This window comes from Coffea eugenioides, unplaced genomic scaffold (genome assembly GCF_003713205.1).
Source record: "Coffea eugenioides isolate CCC68of unplaced genomic scaffold, Ceug_1.0 ScVebR1_1678;HRSCAF=2571, whole genome shotgun sequence".
Lineage (NCBI taxonomy): Eukaryota > Viridiplantae > Streptophyta > Magnoliopsida > Gentianales > Rubiaceae > Coffea > Coffea eugenioides.
Window position 1 is genome coordinate 3,126 of NW_020862097.1, and position 21,567 is coordinate 24,692.

A 21,567-nucleotide genomic window follows, 5' to 3' on the forward strand; every position below is an offset into this window, starting at 1 on the left:
TAGCAACTGCCAGACAGTCCCAACGTTCATCTTTGGAGCGCATAGGCAATGGTCACACAGTTTCGCGCACCCAGCTTCTCGCCATTTGCTTAGTTCCGTGCCCAACTTGCCCCAACACTTAGCAACTTAGGCACCACGGCTCCAAATGCTTGGAACCATCCGAAATAACCCATAAAGCCTTAGCCCCCAGCCCTTGGTATTGACTTGGCTTAGTTATAGTTATCCCTCTCTATAGTAGTCCTAGCTAAAAATTTCGGACCGCTAGTAGAGACACCCCTCATTTCCCCACTAATTTAGAGACATTTCCTAGCCTTGAAACTTTTCCAAACCCATACATAGGTATGGAATACATCATCAAACACATGTCCAAGTTTTTCCCCACCAGTTCACCTTCAGCCTTCCAACTTGACCATGACTGACCGAAATCTACCACGGTTGCGCGCGTTCCATCTAGAACGCGTCCTAAGGGGCTGACAGTTCACCATTGCAACTGTGAGGATCAGGGAAGATGATTAATTTTTAAAATTATATTTTAACCCACTAAACTTTTGGCCAAGTTTTACTTTGACCTAAATTGTGGTCAATCATTACACCTTAACCTCAAAACTCAAGACTCCATTTGGACTAACTGCTTTTGGGGTATCTTTTAAAAACTTTACGGTAACTATATATATAAATAACTTGTATTATAGATGTTTTTGGGGGGTTTTTTAAAAGTATTTTTAGGGCTTTTTAAAATACATTTTTGGGATATTTTTATAATTTACAACTTTTTTGGGGTATTTTTAAAAAATTTTACGCCACCCACCACCACCACTCACCGCCATCACCCCCTCCCTCCTCTCTCTTGTCTCTCCCTCTTTTTTCCCTCTCCTTCTCCCTTTCTTTCTCCCCTTCCTCTTCCTTCTCCCTCCTCTTTCTTCTCCTTTTCTCCCCCGTCCCTCTCGTTTCCGACCCTCAAACCCCTCTCCTAATCGTGGATGGTAACCGCGACTCCATCTGAGACCTCAGCTGTGACCTTCTTGGTTGCAACCAGAAGCCACTAGTCGCGGCTTCTGGCTGCAACCTTTCTGGTCACGACCAAGAAGCCCACAGTCAGTAGAGGGAAGGGGGGATTAGGGGGTGGGGAAAGGGAAGGGAGAAGGGAGGAAAGACAAGGGAGAGGAGGAAGGAGAAAGGAGAAGGAGAATAAGAGGAAGGAGGGAGGAGAGAAAGGGAGAAAAAGAGAGAGAGAGGAGAGAGGAAGGAGGGTCATGGGTGTGGGGGTGATGGCGGTGGTAGTGGACAGTGATGGGTAGTGGTGGTGGTTGTAGTGGGTAGTGTGGGGAAGAAGAATTAGGGAAATTTTTTAATTATTTTTTTAATGTATTTGAGATATGTTGTATTTTTAAATTATTTTTGAGGTTATTTTTAAAGTTTATCACTGTAGACTTGAACAACAAAAATAGTTTTTTCAAAATACTGTTGAATCCAATTGGATTCCAATTTAATCAATTTTATAAATATTGAGGTATCCGAGTAATAATAATAATGTCCCACATTGTATTCAACCGTTTTTGGATATGTTTACATCAAAATAACATAATTGGTTGTCATGAATAAAGACAAACCAAAAAGTCATATAAACAAATTGACAGCTACTATAATATTATTTCTTCTTAATTTAAGAATTTACTCTTTGTCGTGTAAATATATTTCATTTATTTATGGGAATATCCCATGCATATAATTTATTACCTATACATCATTGTTAGTTGGAAGTTAAATGTATGATAGTTTTTTCTTTTTGTAGTGTAAGTGAGAGAATTCAAACTCGGAAAAAAATGTGTACGCTAGATAAGTTAGCTATGTTCACAATTCTCTCAATATTTGCCGCCGATTTTATGTCTTCACTCCAAGATAGTTTAATTTAGCTAACAAAAGTCAGTACACGGGCCAAAATTTCAAGGCTAGTAAGATATTTTCCTTTCACTATTGCAAGAATTTACCCGTATACACATTAAGTACTTTACAAGTTTTTGAGGGAATATCTCTATTCGCATTATTTAGTATTTAGGGGGATTCTATAGTCATTTTTAGTTATCATACCCTCATATTAAATTTATATTTGGATGGCGATAGATCTCAATCATTTAAATTACATAACACTATCATCGTTGAGTGATAAGAATATAAACAGCTATCATTTTGTTTTTGGGTTGTATATGCGTATTCAAAGTTATTTGGACAAACTACCACACTTATACTACTATCTCCTAAAAATGAACTAACTTAAAATGGTGATAAAATATTGGAAGATGTTGCTTAAATTAAAAAAAAATCATAAATGGTAATAAGGTAAACTAAATAAGAAATTAAAAAAAGGGAATATAATGCTTGCAAACTATCTAAGAGGTCTAAACTAGGGATGAATCTTCATATGCAATCAGTATATATATTAACGGGTTTAAAATCATTTCATACAGTATCAGGGTATACATTGGGGACTATCTAAGGTCTAGGTAATACTCGATTTTTTTTGGCTTTTCTAACCATATAATGAATTATTAAAGGTGTTGCAATACAATATGAATGCATATATGCAAAATTATTAAAATTGCATTAGTTTGTGCTTATGATTGCATAATTATTGTACACATAACAAATATGTGACTAATTGTAAATCTCCCTAATGATGGATAAAAGAAAGATCGTGTGATTGAAAAGAGAATTAAAATCATGGGTTGATTGATCGATTGACTAATTGATTAAGTAAAAGGAAAGCTATAATTAGCACAATCAAATAAAAAGTAAGAGAGTAATACATTTATTGGTATTTAGAAACATGAAGGTATAGTAATAAATAATAGGAAAAATGGTAGTAATGATTGCAATGAAAGGAAAAAAAAATTAATCCAAATTTTGATGAGTATTTCTAATGGGTGACCTATGGGTAATCGTTAACACACCTGCATTCCATCTAACCTGCCATGTATATACGTAACAATTACTACTTTTTCTTTTATTTATATATTTTTCTAATTAATTCCCTTACATTTATATGCTTTCCCTAATTCATCTTATATTTCTAAAAATTTAACACCTAATATATATATTAACGAGTGCCTAATTAAAAAGGAAAGCTATAAGTTGATTGAAAAAAATAAAGGTATAATTAATAGAAATGCATATAGGGTAAGTAATTGATGATTGATTGAAATTTACTATAAATAATGAAGTGAAAATGAATAGTAAATTAATTGTTACCAAAAAAGAAAAAGAATGAAATCTACCAAAAAAACAAACACAAATTTTTTGCCACGTTTCGAAAAGATAGGGCATTTACTTGGTAGAATATAAATATGCCCAACTCGGCAACCTACTATATAGGGAACTAATATTACAAATATAACACTAATATAATAATTGACCTTCTTTTTTTATGTTTTAGTTCACATAACTGTTGAGTAAACAAAATAAGTAGATATATTTTTTTAACTATTTAGTTATCAATCAAAGGTGTTTTTGGTAGTAGATGGTGAGATGGAAACGGGAATCATATCAAAATTTGGAAAGATAGGTGGACTCCACGTCTTTCTAATTTCAAAATTATATCTCGTTTTGATGTGCTACTAGAAATCTCCACTATAGATTGTTTAATTGATGAAAATAGCAGGAAATGGAAATATGATTTGCTTCAAGAGCTTTTTTGGCAGGATGTGATTAGGGGTGACCCCTCCCCCACCCCCGCCCCGTTGCCTATTAATTCCCCCCGTCCCCGTCCCGTCCTCCGCCCCCGCCCCGCTTCCCCCACGGGGTTAAAATAATTATTATATAATTTCATTATAATTAAATTTGAGCAAGTAATCAAGTACTAAAATATCAACACATTACCAAATTATTATTCATTGTAACTTTACAATTGAAACTCATAAAAATAATTAAACAAAAGTTATTTGAATACAATCTAATATGATAAAACCAATATAACTAAAATAATTGTTTTTACTTTTGATACAAATACAATCACTAAATTATTATTGTGTTTTTTTTTAGAAAAAAGTGTTATTGTATTAAGTGTAGTTAGGAATTTAATATAAATGTATTAATAAATTTAGTATAAATAATTAATAATTTTTATTAATAGACATGTATAATTGATAATATCATTAGATATATAATTATGTACATATATATATCTCTCTTTTTTTTCCAAACGGGTGGGCCCCCTGCCCCGTTTCTAAATGGGGGGAAAAATTCCCCCCACCCCCCGCCCCAACCTCTGCCCTAATAGCCCCCCGCGGGCACCGCCCCCGTTGCTATCCTTAGATGTGATCGAGTTGATTATGAGTATTCCATTGGGTGATAGACGAAATCAAGAAAAGCTCATTTGGCACTATTCTAAAAATGGCTCCTTCACAGTGAAAATTGCCTATCATCTTATCAAAATATAATCTATAAATTGACAAGATGTAGCTTCATGTAGTAATGGTTCTATGGATGATATTTGGCCCTGCTTGTGGAAACTCAACATACCAAGTAAAGTTAAAATATTCTTGTGGTGAATTTGCAAAGACATTCTACTTATAACTTCCAAGTTGAACAGTCGTGGAGTCTATTTTGATCCTACTTGTTCTTTATGTAAGGCCCCTATTGATGATGTTAATCATCTTTTCTTGTGCTGTCCAGTAGCAATTCAACCTTGGGCCCTTAGCTTTCTTACACTAAAGATAAGATTAGACTCTACCGATCAAATTTCGTCTTGGTTGTCTGGCCTTCTTCATCTTTTGAAAAAGCAGGACATGGAATTGGTAGCCATAATTCTTTGGAATCTATGGTTTAACCGAAATGATGCATTATTTGATGGTTCCTCTCGTGATCCTCTCAGTTTGGTCTCTCCCTCTCTATCATTTTCTTATAGAAATACCATGAAATAAACACATTTCCAAACATTCCAATATGCTCTTCCACTGCTCAACTTCATTGGATAAAGCCCTCTGCAAGATTTCTAAAGGCAAACTTCGATGGTGCAATATTCTATGAAGACGACAACTTTAGAGTTGGAATTGTTGTGAGGAATGAATGGGACAAATTTGTTACTAGTATTTTTCACAAAATCTTAGGTATCTTTTCTCCTAAAGTAATTGAAACCTATGTTGCAATATCTGCAATTTCCTCGTTACTTCAGTTGAAGGTTCCTAAGATTGTTTTAGAGGGTGACTCTTTGAAGATCATCAACATGCTTAAAAATATAGAATCCGATGATTTAGCTTATGGAATGCTATTAGATGATATCTTTTTTAGTTTACAGAATTTCATCACTTGGGAGGCTGATTGGATTTCTAGGAATCTAATTGTGCCTACTCATTTCTTAGATAGTAATGCTAGTTCTATTTTAGGTATTTATAGTTGGAGATTTTCTCCACCAATTTTTCTTTCTTTCGCAATTAATACGGATCTATCCTCTTCTTAATAAAAATTTTCCAGTTTTTCTATCAAAAAAAATTATCAGTCAAAGGTGTTATTATGCAATGTTAGTAAAATTTGAATTCAAAGTGTCACGCTTAATTTGTCTTAGTAATTCTAGTTGTATTCTATCCCCCAACATTCATATCTTATTCACTAACCATATCCAACCATGTTACGAGTTCTAGTTCCTAACTAACTTTATTTAAATTGATATATTTCTTAACTGACATATCTAATTATTTTTCCAACATAAGATACAACTCCAAGTAATCGACACCCCGTTTACTTATTTGTTGCAAAACCGCCTCCTTAGAACCGTCTCCCAATCAACAAATAGTGCGCACAAACATCTGCTAACCGGTAATTTTTTTTTTTTCTATATTGAAATATGTTTGACATAAAGTACTTCAAACTTGGACCCTATTTCAGATGTTGTCCTGCTTCTCACTTTTTGGGAAGTCCTTTGGCATTTCAGAGTATGTTATAAACACTTTCTACCGATTGGTATCCGTTTCTTTACTTCAAGTAAATATTCATTTAATTTTTTCCAATTGCATATTAGCATATTGGGGGTTGGGGTTGATAATTTCTTTAATTTCTTTATTATAGGCCTAAATCTTGTTCAGAAATTGCCTTAAATGACTGAGAAAATAATCTTTCACAATTTATGTGGGTCAATTCCACTAGAAATTGGGTCAATACCATTGTTACCGGTGGTTTTTGGGCTTAAACCCACTACTAAAATACCACCTTTGCACCCCACTCCCATCTAGTAATCTCCAACCAACACGTGTCACATCTGCAGATGAAGTGCAGAGCATTTGTCAGAATCAACGTACGGTGCATCAACGCAGTATAGAAGTTCCGTTGAGAACTTTCTGCTTTTTCTATTTTTTTTTGTTAATGGGATTTGTGGATTAATTTGTGAGTGAATTTTTGAACCTATTAAAAGTGGAATTTGTGCTGGTGGAAATTTTTTAATAGGCTTTCCGATATGAACGTTAAAAATGAAGGTGAATTCACTATTAATGCTTTAAAATTACCACTCATTTCATGATGATGAATTGCGACACCTTACAAAACAGGTTTACCCTTTTCACAAAAATAAATAATGGTACCAAGTCCACATTTTATTGTGTGCCTTAGGCACCATATAGTCACCTATTAATTATTGTCTTCAGTCCGTTACTAGAATTAATGCAGGCAATGTCATCATTTTTTTTTATGAGAATTGGCGAGCTTAGTGTTATCAATTTAACTTCCATTTTTGTATACACCCATTATTGTACGCATCTTCTAGAGTGAAAGCAAAAATTACAGAATGATTCTCTAAAGTTTGTTTTGGCAAACGCAGCTTTGAAAGCTTACTCAACATAAATCATGATCTGCAGTTATTTTATCTATAGTCTATATTTTTAGGGTACTTTGATAAAATTGAAATCTAAAATCTGAATCCATTAAATTATTAGATTGTTAAGTATTAGATCAAGTATATTTAAGTGTATATCACATTCAGTAATAAATGCGTAGTTTATCACTTATTTTTTTAGAGCAAATTTTGTTTAGAAAATGCAGTGGCACTTAATTAATTCAGATGCCCAATTTTTAGTTATCAAACGCATTTGCACATATTAAGATCTAAATCCATTAAGTTTAGTGTGATCTTTTATTTTCATCATAAAATCTTGAACTTTCAGTCCAAAAATCTTGAATTTTCAATCCAACGTCTTACTCAACATAACTTGTTTTTTATGCTTATATATATATATATATATATATATATATATATATATATATATAACATTGAACTTTCATTAACTTTCTAACAAATCCGCCATTAGAAATGGCACAACAAACTCTGGAGGATCTCTCCACCAAAAGACATGATCACATATGAATTTTGCGATCTTAGCTAATATATGAGTGATCTCATCCCTCAAATACTAGACGTCTCTAAACTAGTTAAGTCCCTCGTGACGTCCACAATTGGAGGGCCTAAACTAGATAAATCAACACCGCACCGTCATCTAAACCAATAGATTGAGTTTCCTTAAACACCACACCGTCAAAATTAAACCTTAACTTGCCATCGCCTGGAGGTTGCCACAAGTGAGATTGATTTGATAAGGATGGACATTTCTGAGTAACATTAGCTTCTTGGAATTGTTGGAGCGCACCCGAAGAAAAGCTAACTAAACTCAAAGGGTCCACTCGTTTATCTTCATGCAGCTTTTGGTTCCTCCCAAGCCAAATAGCCCAAGATAACATCTCGAACAACTCTGCTTCATGATTTTTCAACGTAACTAACAACTCCAGAGCCCACTCTTTGGGAATTGATTGCTGCCACTTACGTACTCAAAAGAGAAGAGACCTTCGACATGGTTTTCTATCCATCTACCCGTTTTTTTATTTGCATTCAAATTATTGCTCTTCACATTTTCACTTCGTATGTTTGGCTTTTTGGTCCTTGAGCTTTATGGGCATGTGGACGCAAAAAATCACATTGACTAAATAAAAATAAATCTTTTTCACTTTTAATATATTTGGGTGAAATATGCTCTATCGCACTTGGTTTCCTAATTTATTTTGCTAAATTTTTGGGCTACCAGCAAGCTGAGATATTGTTATAACCAAACTACAAGTAATATGTTGGCTTTGATTTGACTGCTTCTGATGGATGCTAGTTTTCAGTATCTTATATATATTCTCTCCATCCTTTTGTTTCATTGAAAATGTCATATATTTTTTTTATTTTGAAACGTTCTAAAATATTTATCATCTTATCAAAATCAAAATAACTTTGAATCTCTTTTTTTCAATGTTATTCCAATCTTTATCTATATTTCATACTAAATTCAATTTAAAATTTGAATTTTTGATGACAATTTTTAAGACAAATCTACAAATATCATCATCAAGCTGCTATTTTTAAAAAGTTGGGTTTCGAAATACGACAAACAATTTTAGGATGGAGGTGTAACTCTTTTGCCAAGTTTCACACGACTGGCGTGTGCAGTGAGCTCTCTATCGCACTTGGTTTCCTAATTTATTTTGCTAAATTTTTGGGCTACCCAAACTACAAGTAATATGTTGGCTTTGATTTGACTGCTTCTGATGGATGCTAGTTTTCAGTATCTTATATATATTCTCTCCATCCTTTTGTTTCATTGAAAATGTCATATATTTTTTTTATTTTGAAACGTTCTAAAATATTTATCATCTTATCAAAATCAAAATAACTTTGAATCTCTTTTTTTCAATGTTATTCCAATCTTTATCTATATTTCATACTAAATTCAATTTAAAATTTGAATTTTTGATGACAATTTTTAAGACAAATCTACAAATATCATCATCAAGCTGCTATTTTTAAAAAGTTGGGTTTCGAAATACGACAAACAATTTTAGGATGGAGGTGTAACTCTTTTGCCAAGTTTCACACGACTGGCGTGTGCAGTGAGCTCTCTATCGCACTTGGTTTCCTAATTTATTTTGCTAAATTTTTGGGCTACCCAAACTACAAGTAATATGTTGGCTTTGATTTGACTGCTTCTGATGGATGCTAGTTTTCAGTATCTTATATATATTCTCTCCATCCTTTTGTTTCATTGAAAATGTCATATATTTTTTTTATTTTGAAACGTTCTAAAATATTTATCATCTTATCAAAATCAAAATAACTTTGAATCTCTTTTTTTCAATGTTATTCCAATCTTTATCTATATTTCATACTAAATTCAATTTAAAATTTGAATTTTTGATGACAATTTTTAAGACAAATCTACAAATATCATCATCAAGCTGCTATTTTTAAAAAGTTGGGTTTCGAAATACGGCAAACAATTTTAGGATGGAGGTGTAACTCTTTTGCCAAGTTTCACACGACTGGCGTGTGCAGTGAGCTCTCTATCGCACTTGGTTTCCTAATTTATTTTGCTAAATTTTTGGGCTACCCAAACTACAAGTAATATGTTGGCTTTGATTTGACTGCTTCTGATGGATGCTAGTTTTCAGTATCTTATATATATTCTCTCCGTCCTTTTGTTTCATTGAAAATGTCATATATTTTTTTTATTTTGAAACGTTCTAAAATATTTATCATCTTATCAAAATCAAAATAGCTTTTCATCTCTTTTTTTCAATGTTATTCCAATCTTTATCTATATTTCATACTAAATTCAATTTAAAATTTGAATTTTTGATGACAATTTTTAAAACAAATCTACAAATATCATCATCAAGCTGCTATTTTTAAAAAGTTGGATCTCGAAATGCGACAGACAATTTTAGGACGGAGGGTGCAACTCTTTTGCCAAGTTTCACACGACTGGCGTGTGCAGTGAGCTAGGATATAGAAGAAGCAGTCGTCAGAAATGATGAAATGGTGTTATTAAATTTAAACCACATTCAAGGGTGTGGACCAGTTTTCTAAATGGAGTTGCCATCATCAAGTCAATTCCCATTTCTCAATCAGAGAAGGATTTCTAGCCAATCAAAAGCTTTCTTAGATGCAAAAAGACCGTTGCGTGTTAAAGACCGCTGCGTGTTCAAGGGTGTGGACCAGTTTTCTTACTTCAGTAAGAAAATGTCAGAAAAAAAAAAGTTAAAGACCGCTGCGGTCCTTTTCGTTCTTTATTACGAAGGGGGTTTGTTGACCTGGTATTCGGTGGATATTTCTTGAAATGGGCTTCAGATTTAGTTTTGCCAGAAAAGTAAAATTAAATTGAAAAAAGTATTTAAATGTAAGAAAGGCAATAATATAAGTGCATGCATTATTTTTTAAAAGTGTGCATGCATTTACATGATAAAATAGGTGCAAATTAGGCGAAGTAACCAATATTTAACTAAAACTCTTGCAAAAAACCCACAAACTTTGTCAGGACTAGTTTCTAGTTCAAGTAGTTTGTACTTTTTAACCCGAAAAAATGGAAAAAAAAAAGGAGAATGGTTTATCCTGGTAGTGAATTTAAAAATTGTGTCTCTAGACTTGGAATTGTATTGAGCAAAGTCAAGAACCTTGTTATTTTTTCATATGCAACCGCCTAATTTTGGATTTAGGCTAAATTGCATTTTAACCTCTATAGTTTGGTATTTTCTCACATAACCCCCATAGTTTAAAAACTATATATAACCCCCTCATGATTTGAGTTAATGTGTCATTATTAGTTTTTTCGTCAAAACTAACAGTTAATATTAAAAAGTCAAACTAATAAATTGACAAATTTATCCCTTCATTACTTGTTTTTTTTTTTCCTCCAAACATCAAAAAGAAGAAATTGGAATAAAAAATAGATAAATAAGAACTAGAAAATACTATTAAAGATTTGGTTTAAAAACCTATAATGATATTCATAGTAAAAAAGATTTGGTGTTTTTTTGTTTCTTATTTATTTGTTATATCTTTACCTTCCATATTTTTTGTTTCTTGTTGATTTATTTTTATTTCCCTTCTGTCTCTTTTGTATTTGGAAACAATTAAGGTTTTGTAAGCCAAAATACAAGTTTTCAAAGTCATCTCTTCTCTTTCCAAGAAAAAAAAAGGAAAGAAAGAAAAGGAAAACAAGAAAAAAAAAAGTAGTGAAATGGTGAATTTGTCAATTTAGTAGTTTGAATTTGACTTTTTACTATTGACCGTTAGTTTTAACAGAACAAGCTAAAGTGACACAATAACCCAAACTACGAAAGGGTCATATATAGGTTTTTAAATTATAGGGAGTTATGTGATAAAACATCAAACCATAGGGTGTAGAAGGTAATTTACCATTGTATTTATTGTTCATTTCTATTTTACACTGATCAATTGACCTTGATAAAATGGGATGTGACGCGATTATACCATACGTATGTCAGCGATGATGCATGCAAATTGCAAGAATACATATGGATCTCCCCAGTCTCCCAGTAATCTCATATCCAATCTTTCGTCTTCTTCACCATAGCTATATATACACCATATATGCCTCCCTCCATTAAGTCCAGAAGTAAGGCAAACAGGTGACAGGTTCACACACAAAAATATTAACAAAATGAGTGGAGCAGGAGAAGGGAAAATGGTGTGTGTGACCGGAGCTTCGGGTTACATAGCTTCATGGCTGGTGAAGCTGCTGCTCGAGCGCGGTTATACTGTTAAAGGTTCAGTTCGAGATGCCTGTAAGTCCAGTTTTTGTTCTTGATCAACTATCTTAGTGGCTTGTGCAGTTTTTGATGCCCTGTTCTGATTGTTGTTTAATTGCTCCTGGAATCTAACATTTTAGGGTAAATTACTTATAACTATATTTTAGGGTGATTTTATATAATGCTAGTTGGTCCCCTAAGATTTCAAAATAGCCACATACCCCCATAGTTATATGTAAAGCGGAAAATGATGGAATGCACAATTAGTTACGGCATTTATACCAAACGCGCTCTAAAAGCATGTGATAAAGTCTTAATTTCAATGTAATTCTCTTATATATAATTGTCCACTTTATCCCTCCTGTGATTTTTATATTTATCCATATAATCCACTTATACTTTTATAGAAGGTAATTAAATCGTCGATTTAGCATTTAAGTAAAAGTACTAATGGTATTTCAATTAACGACATTATATAGGCTATTCTCCATCAAGTTTCCGCTTTACATAAAATCATAGTGGGTGAATTGGATATTTTAAAATGTTAGAAGGGTCATGTGGCAACAAACAAAGCCACAGGAGGATTATATGTAATTTGCCCAACATTTTTATTCAACTCTGCAGTGTGAAATTGTTTTGTAGCTCCAGATGATATTCTTGCAACGGCTAAATGCTCCCCATGTTCTGTTTGCTCAAAAGAAAATCACATGCAAAAAAAAAAAATTGATGTGGACCAACCTAATTGATATTTGAGTAGCTGAAACTATATAATGTATACCTTAACAGTAATGTTTCATGCTCCAGATACAACGATCAAGTTACACTAAAAAATCTTTAGCCTATCGAATCTATATCCTTCTTCTGAAGGACTGAGTTTGTTATAAAAATAGTGGTAGATGGCATACAATTGTCCCTCTGATAATTATCTCAAGAATTAATTGTTATCAAGAAAGTTACAAATGTACACATCTTAAAACCAGAAATCATAGGGCTATGATATTATTGTGGTCATATTATGTTGCCCGTCAATTTCTTTTCGTTTTTCCCCGCTTGCCTTTAGCTAGTCAAATTTATCATTGCTTTGAGGTTCGTTTATTATTGCTCTAAGTCCATTGCTTCTTGAGTTGCGCCATAGTGAAAACATAGTACACTTTACCAAGGCGGCATGGTTTTGACTATAGCTGTCTGAACATTCTACTGATGCAATCATGACACAGATGATCCGGAAAGGACACAACATTTGACATCACTTGATGGAGCTAAGGAAAGGCTTCAGTTGTACTCGGCAAACTTACTAGAAGAGGGATCGTTTGATGCAATAGTCGAGGGATGTGAAGGGGTTTTCCATACTGCATCTCCAATCAAACTTTCATTCAGCAATCCAGAGGTACATTTGCTTTACAAGATTGGAAATTCTCTACTGTCTACAAAATCTGCTATTTATCTCTTGAAGTTTGAAAATCGTAGCATACTTTCTGATTTATAATTGTGCGACTTCTTTTAGTATCTTCCTCTGTTGCATTTTTACTGGCTTTTTTGGGTGATAGTCTACTCCTCTATATGTGATTTATGACAAGGTTATAACTGTAAAGGCAAAAAAAAAAAGAGTTAGACTCAAATGTTTCCAATCATGGTTCGCCATATCGGCCGATACCGATACGTATCGGCCGAGTCGTATCTGGAACAGAAGAGACCGATACGATACCGATCCCCGAATCGCGGATATCACCATATCCGCGATGACTCGGTCTGACTCGGCCGATATTGATCGATTCGAATTCGTGATGCATGATATCGGCCGATATATCCGAGTCAACTCGGAGTCGACTCCGATATTTTTTTAAATTGTGTCTTTTTTAGTATTTTCTAATTTTAGTAATTTTTTCAAAATTTTTGGAAACTTTAATGTGTTATATTGTTCGTATCACCCGATATTCAACCGATATATCGCGACGGATGTGGAACAACTGAGACCGTGACGCGACCGCGACCCGCGATGGCGAACCATGTTTCCAATTCTATGGCTCTACGTTTTCTTTTATTAACCAAAGGGAGGAGATTAATGTAGCAATCAGGTCAAACACCTGAAGAATATTTCTTTACATTTGGTACATACAAAACTAATCTGTTCCTGCAGGTCATTCACAAAAAAGACTGTCGTGTGTTATGTGCTTTAGTCTCTTTTTAATCAGTATACATGATGTTTCTATGAAATGATCTGGAAATTGGTACTTCAGAGAAACAATTCAAAGGGTGTAATGTTGTGAAATAAAAACATTAAGAGCCATAAACATAGCAAATGGTCCACAATTGGGCAGTAGATTGGGTCCGACTAACTATTTTCCTGGGTAAGTCAGTCAGGGTAAGGTTATAGAGCAAGCTATAAGCTTGTCCTGGAGCAAATGAATCCCTGCTTTGACCAACTAATTATTCAGCCAGTGTAGAGCCAATAGCTTTTGCGTGCCCATACCAGAATGAATAAGAAGCTTATAGAAACTACAATATATGTTCAAGCATCTGCAAATTATATGTATCTTCATTTGTAAGTTGATTAACTTCTATTAATGATTGTGCCTTAAAATTTTATGCAGTACACTTATCATTGTCTGTTTCTCAAATTGTGTTTATGGATTTTTATTTAAGTAACTTTGTTGAACTTTGATTTTAGTCATTTCAATGAACAAGGTTGACTCATAGACACTAAAAGAAATTGCAACATGCATTATGTGTTCACGCTAAAATCTGTTCGCAGGATTCATGGGAGCTACACCTTTTATATTTTCTGTCTGTCCTGTTCAAGCCAGAACAGAATTTCATCGGTTGATATTTGGTACCAAACGGTTTAATTGGTGACCACATCTGAGACTTATTTCAGTTGTTCCTCTATCGGTCTTAAGTAACTAATATGGGAAAAAACAACAATAAAGGACCTGAGAACTTATTTTAGCAGCAAGAGGAGATAAGACAACTATATGCATCCTTTAGCTAAGTAACTAAAGCTGTAGGTTTACAGCATTTGTGGTGAAATTCTCAAACATAATACCAGAATGATAAGTTTTTTGCAGGTTAAAAAGCATAGTCTTACCTATGACTGGTAATGACTTCCTTTTTTACTTGGTTTGATTTCATAGGCAGAACTACTGGAACCTGCAGTACGTGGAACACTGAATGTGCTGCGGTCATGTGCAAATTCTTCTTCTGTCAAAAGAGTAGTTATAACATCCTCTATGGTTGCAGTTTCAGAAAACAGAGAATTAAAGGAGGATGTGGTAGTTGATGAAAGTTGGTTTTCCGATCCATCATACTGTGAGGAGCAAAAGGTACACATATTATCTGTCTTCTTCCAGTAAAATCTAATATGGAATGCTGGAATTCTTTAGTTTTAACTTGTTATTGGGACACATATGAGGAGTTAGCCCAGCTGTGGAGATAATTAAGTTAGGATCTTCATGACTTGGTGGTACTTTAATAGGCAAAAAGAAGGATATTTTTGTAACCAGAATGGTCAGTCCATTTCTTTCCTTCTATCTAAGTAACAACTTAACTTTAATGAAACATTAATAATGTAGTGTGGAATAGTCGGGGAAAGAGCAATATGAAAGTTTTCCTACTTAATTATGCATCTCTTGCATGATCAAATTCTATACTATTGTCTGAGAATACACACCAAGATGAGCAATATTTGGTCGGTCAGTTGGAAAGGAACTTCTGCTATAATATTATGAATATGACTATATGCGTTAAAGTGTCAAGGTCCCTTGTAGTTTTGCTGTTAACTTGTGGATTAAGAGGTCAGATGACCAGGATATGTCGACACTGGTGCTTTGCATCATTCCTTGAATATAGAAAGTTTACACCATTCCTAGGATCCTTGAGAAATCTGCTTATTCACTTATGGCATAGCTTGTCCTGGGAAATGTGGATACTTTCACTCTGTGCTTTGTAGCTACAGCAATAATAGTTTCAACTGATGTAAGTTGCTGGATTTGTCAAATTTTTAGAAATTTATAATGTTACTTCTTAAAGTTTACAAATCTAATTACTTTCTGCTACCATCTTACCAACATTTACTGATTTTTTGGTGTTGATAGTCTTGGTATGAACTTTCAAAAACCATGGCCGAGAATGCTGCATGGAAATTTGCAAAGGATCATGGCATTGACGTGATTACAATTCATCCAGGATTGGTCATTGGTCCTCTCTTGCAGCCATCTGTTAATTCGAGCGCTGTTTTGTTCCTCAACCTATTAAAGGGTTTGTTTCAAAATTTATTGAATCACCTTAGTAATCATTGTCTAACTGACTCTTCCATCTATGTTAGTTATAGCTTTATTATGCACCACAACTTTCTTTGTTACAGTAGAACAAAAAACTTATGACTAATAACATTTCAAGGCACTGCTGGCTAATCACATGATTGACAGACATAGGTCAGAATGTGAACTGATATATCAAGCTATAAACTCTGACCAGCTTATGATGTTTTAAAGGTTTGCAGGACAATCTTTCATCTGAAATTCACGTTGTGTGCATCTTCCTTTCAACAACATTGAGGTTCTATGTGATTAACAGGAAGGAAAAGAAATTTTTGGGTGGTAATTGTGAGGAAAAATTTGTTAGGAGTAGTCACTGTTTATGTTGTTCAGACTTGCTAAAGCTTGTTTATTCCTCACATAAATAAATAAACTATCCTTTGAAAGAGAAACCTAACTCTAAATCTGAGAAATTCCAGGGACAGATTAGCTAGTAGATTGTTGGGATTAATCTTTCTTATTATTCACCAATTATCTGAATTGTCTCAACTAGTTCATTCCTCACATCTCCCTCCCCTCTGTGGCTTTGCTGATACTAAAACAGAACAAAGTAGTACATACAACACATTTCTTCTGGAAGGCCTCTAAATTTGACTCTTTTCATGGCAAACAACATTGTATTTAATTGTATGCACAGTTTCACTTATGTTGCTGAAGAGCCTGCAAAAAAATGTGTTTAAAGATCTTAGGTGCCAAATGCAGGGGTTGAACCATTTCCTAAGGCAACATGTAGCTGGGTTGATGTTAGAGATGTTGCCTATGCACATGTTCTTGCCCTTGAAACCCCTTCTGCAAGTGGAAGATATTGTCTGGTTGAAAGATGTGCAAATGCCTCTCAGATCATCAAGATTTTGCATGAGCATTACCCAACTCACCAATTTCCTGATAAGTAAGTCTTGTTTTCCTTGTTTAGGTCTTTACAGGCTTTTGCTGATGGCCTTGTATACGTCCAAAATGTATCACATATTTTTATACTCTCTTTTAAAGGACACTAAATCCTAAATTTTCTGCCTTCTTTTTTTTTTTCTTTTGGTCTCATGTTCCATAAAAAATGAGCTCTTTCTCAGGTTGATTTCTAGAAGATGGTCTTCTTTGGACTAGGATATATCACCAAATTGGCTTTGTCTCCAAAATAGAAATTCCGTTTTAGGCTTTTTTTTAGAAAAAAATAAATTTCATTCATATCACAACTAAAGTTATCTTTTAAAAGGTCTTTTGAAACTTCGTAAAAAAGGCACAATTTACAGTAGATATGAGGCAATTGTCCAGTAGATTTTCAAGCATTTGAATTTACATTTGCATTTTCATTACCTAAGCTTTATTTATGTTTGCCATAATTGTGTATTGTCCCGCATACAGCAGAATGTCAAACAATACCAACCTTATCAGCCCAAACTACAGAGCCTCCAATGAGAAGGCAAAAAGGTTGGGAGTTCAATTCACTCCTTTGGAGGTCAGCCTAAAAGATGCTGTTGAATTCTTCAGGGAGAAAAATTTAGTCAGTATCTGAGCTATGGCATTGATTTACTATTGTATTCAAACTATTAAATTAAATAAACCAGCTAGTTATCTCAGCTGGCAGGGGTCACCCTGTATGTTTATTTGTCCCACCATATTTGAGTTATTATTCCCACCATTTATGTGGATTTATTTGTAATATATTTCTCATAAACTGTGAAACATGGCGAAATAGCAGACTATTTCTTGCATGTCATTATTCATTTTTTGCATGTAAATTTGAAAATAGGAAATTCAACTTTTCATTTTTTCAGAGTGGGCATTTTCTTACAAGCCTGTTGTATGATTTAATCATGGGTTTTCTTCCGCCTCTGTGCTTTTGTTATGCAAGCTGTGGAATACCTAGGAAAAAATGGAAATCCCTTTTAACTCCAAAGCCAAATTCCAACTAATTGAACACAATCTGATTCTGAATACAAAGCCGGGGGGGGGGGGGGGGGGGGGGGGGGGGGGGGGGGGGGGGGGGGAAATAAAAAAGAAAAAAGAAAAAGGAGGATGCAGGTATTTTAGAAGTTCCCTTCTAGCTTTTGAAATGATTGAATTTTGACAAAAAGCATATATGCATGCTAAATTTACTGTAACAACTAATAAGAAATGGCAAACCATTTTCAAGAAAAAGCTTGCGAATCAAGATTAAAATGAACTTACATTTATTAAAGAGAAGCATTTTCTAAAATTCAAGAAATACTAACGTATCCAAAACAAATTCAGTACTAAAAAAAATTAGGCCTCCATGGGCAGCATGTCAAAAGTGGATAGCTTTTGGCGCTAGTCAGAATGTAGTCAAAAGGTATTTTTCATGTCAAAAAACGGGATACCTATTAAAAAAGTTTTTTTCATGTAGAGACATATATGCTACATAAAATAGGACCTGTCTAACGGATGTCCTCTTCGTTAATATATATTTTTAGATGTTATATTTTTAAAAATATAAAATTAATTAGAGAAAGTAAATAAAATAAGAAAGAATTATAGGTAAGATTAAATAAGAAAAATATATAAATATAAAAATTACTAGTATGTGTATATATGTAGACACCAAAAAAATTTCATAAATCATTTTATGATTTGTTAATAACTATTATTATTTATTTTTATTTATTTATCTCTATTTATATTTTTACCTTTTTTAAAAAAAAATCATTCCATCTCATTTGATTTCTATTTGATTGTTTTTGCAGAAAAATTAGAAAGAAAAGAAAAGGAAATACAGAAAAGGAAAAAGAAAAAAATCAAAATCAGATGTAAAAAAAAAAAATTTCCGCGCTTGCTGCATCTTCAAGCTTCGTACAAGAAGCAAAGTAATAGTACAAAAAACCAGCTCGGATTGGAGCAATTCCCATTCGTATTTCCCTTTTCTTTTCTCTTCCTTTTCCTTTCTTTTTCCTTTTCTTTTTCTTTCTTTCTTTCTCTCTTCTTTTTCTTTCTTCTTTCTTTCTTTCTTCCATCCGAACTCCACCGCCGCCAACCATCAACATACGTCGAGCTCCACAGTCATTCGCCCCTCACCTGTAGCTGTCGACGGCCCCCTCAGTTATCAAGGAAGTTTCGTTATCCCCATTAATTTTCTTTTATTCTTTATTTTACATTGGGGACAATGTAAGATTTAGGTGTGTGGGGGAATAGCATATGATAGTATATTGGAAAAGTGCAAATATTGGCCATAGTTGCTGCTGTATAGAAGTGGAGACCTTATCTACCTGGAAGGTACGTTATCATTAAAAATGACCATTAGAGCATTGAATATATGATGGAACAAAGATTGAACACTCTTATGTAGGCTTGTCAACGGGCTGGGTCCGGGCCGGAATTCATTATTCCAGACCCGGACCCGGCACACTATATCGGATCCGGACCCGACTCGTTTACCCGATGAGTCTTTACTCTATGTTCCGGATCCAGATCCGACGGGTCCCGGATCCGGATCCGGGTCTACCCGAAAAAAAACTAACAAAATTTATAATTTCTAACAAAAATGAGAAAAAACATATATTTATAAACTAATTTCTAACTAATACAAAAAAAATCAAATAAGAAAAGAAATCAAATTAACCTTACTCAAATACATCATCCTAATCAAATTATATTGATTAGGATCCGGGTCCAATTATATTGATTACTCAAATACATCATCCTAATCAAATTATATTAATAAATATATATATTTTAAATTAGTAATCCATTTATATCCGGATCCGGGTCCAATACGGGTCGGAATACTATATTTCGTATCCGACCCGTTTTTTTGTTTGGCAAAATGGATCCGGATCCGGGTCCGGGTAACGGAATTAAATCCCTACCCATACCCGAATAAATTTGACGGATCCGGTTCGGGTCCGGGTCTAGACCCGGACCATTGACAGCCCTACTCTTATGCAGCAGAAATGGATGGCTAAGCTAGTAAGATTTTATTATGAGCTTCACTACAGGAAAGAAGCATATAATATGGTGAGAGATACTCTCTTTAGAAAACTAGCAGAACCAAGAGAAGCTCTTGCCATCATCATTGTTAACAGTGATCTTTGATAGTGATTAAAAAGGGATGGCAAATAGATATAAGGCTATAGAACTTCATCACTCAATTACAATTTGATCTTTCTAAGGTCTCACCTTATTACACATGGAGCAACTTGCAGTTAAGGAGGATGGGGAGACTAGTGGTAGAAAATGACTGCCAATTCAAGAATAATATAATTCACTTGTGGCATTCTAGTGCTGTTGGAGGCATTCAGGAGTTTATGCTGCCTAAAAGAAGTTGAAGTCAGTGGTTTATTAGAGAAGAATGTATCAAGACATAGTCAACTATGTGGCTGCATGTGATGTCTGTCAGTGCAACAAATATGACAATACTGCTGATTTGGGTTTATTACGACTTTTACGTGTGCCTCAAAAGGTTTGGAGTGAATTTCCATGGACTTTATGGAAGGTTTACCTAATGCACATGGTAAACAAGCCATCTTGGTGGTGGTTGACAAGTTAGGTAAGTATGCACACTTCTTGGCATTGTCACATGCTTATTCAGCATTTATATTTGCACATATTCCTGGATCAGATCTGTAGACTTCACGGCTTGTCTCAGAGCATTGTTAGTGACAAGGATGTGGTCTTCATTAGCACTTTTTGGCAAGAACTTTTTAAGTTACTAAAAGTGCAGATTAATACCTCTTCTACCTACCACCCTCAGTCAGATGGTCAAACTGAGGTGGTAAACAGGTGTTTGGAGTAATATTTGAGGTGCATGTGTGGAGATTTTCCAAAGCAGTGGTCTATCTAGTTACCCTTGGCTGAATATTGGTACAATACCAAATTTCATGCTGCCACTAAGGTTATCCAATTTGAGGTGGTGTATGGTCATGCACCATCTCTGCATATGCCTTGTCTACTTGGGAATTCAGTAGTGGAAGTGGTGGATAGAATCTTGGCAGCAAGGGAGATAGTTTTGCATCACTTAAAGTACAACCTTCATAAGGCACAAAATAGGATGGAGCAACAAGCTGACCAACACAGGTCTGATAGACAGTACTCGGCAAGAGATTGGGTATATGTGAAACTACAACTGTAGAGGCAACACTCTTTGAAGGTACACTCTTGTCAGAAGTTAGCTTCTAAGTTTTTTGGACCTTTCCAAGTGATCAAAAGAGTACACCCTGTTGCATATCAGCTTTAGCTGCCTAATATGGCAAAAATACACTCTATTTTTTATGTATCTCTTCTAAAGAAGAAAGTGGGCACTCACTAGTTACCTCACACATTCCTTTTGCAATCAATACACAGGGATAATTATTAATGGAGCCTATAGCCATACTTGATCAGAAATTGGTGAAATGTGGTAACTCTCTTGCTACAAAAGTTTTGGCATAGTGAAGCAATTCTTTTCTTAAAGATGCTATCTGGGAATTCTGGTTTGACCTTAAACAACAATTTCCTGAATTTAATCCTTGAGGACAAGGATTCTCTGAGGGGGAAGTATTTGTTACCTTAGTTTTATTGATAGGGTTTTTTTTTTTTTTTTGTAATAAAGCAAGTATGATAGGGACTTAATGAATAAATCCTTATAATTCTTGTATGTCGGTTGGTTGTAATGAATTAGCTGACTTGGACAAGTGTAGTAGCCGAATAAAAGAGAGGAGGGTGGTAAGTTGAAGGCAGTTCTTGGATTTCCGATTTCCATTAC

General features: G+C 34.3%; 1 protein-coding gene across 2 annotated transcripts; it reads left to right on the forward strand.

Annotated features, from left to right (window-relative positions):
• The first annotated feature begins 11,338 nt into the window (after positions 1-11,338).
• On the forward strand, positions 11,339-17,584 carry LOC113755742 (cinnamoyl-CoA reductase 1-like). 2 transcript variants are annotated; one of them, XM_027299650.1, is made up of 6 exons: positions 11,339-11,598; positions 12,780-12,949; positions 14,694-14,882; positions 15,654-15,816; positions 16,578-16,764; positions 17,235-17,584. In XM_027299650.1, the coding sequence occupies exons 1-6, from the start codon at positions 11,475-11,477 to the stop codon at positions 17,383-17,385; spliced, it is 984 nt and encodes a 327-aa protein (XP_027155451.1). In that variant the 5' UTR covers positions 11,339-11,474; the 3' UTR covers positions 17,386-17,584. The 2 variants fall into 2 exon arrangements, with proteins under 2 accessions (XP_027155451.1, XP_027155452.1); XM_027299651.1 differs by having other exon boundaries at positions 11,344-11,598; positions 17,238-17,584.
• Positions 17,585-21,567: the final 3,983 nt, after the last annotated feature.

Excerpts from the sequence above, each read along its gene's own strand:
- LOC113755742 (XM_027299650.1), top strand. The coding sequence starts at position 11,475 with ATGAGTGGAGCAGGAGAAGGGAAAATGGTGTGTGTGACCGGAGCTTCG. Across the intron at positions 14,883-15,653 it reads CATACTGTGAGGAGCAAAAG|TCTTGGTATGAACTTTCAAA; the intron begins GTACACATATTA and ends TGGTGTTGATAG. Across the intron at positions 15,817-16,577 it reads GTTCCTCAACCTATTAAAGG|GGGTTGAACCATTTCCTAAG; the intron begins GTTTGTTTCAAA and ends TGCCAAATGCAG.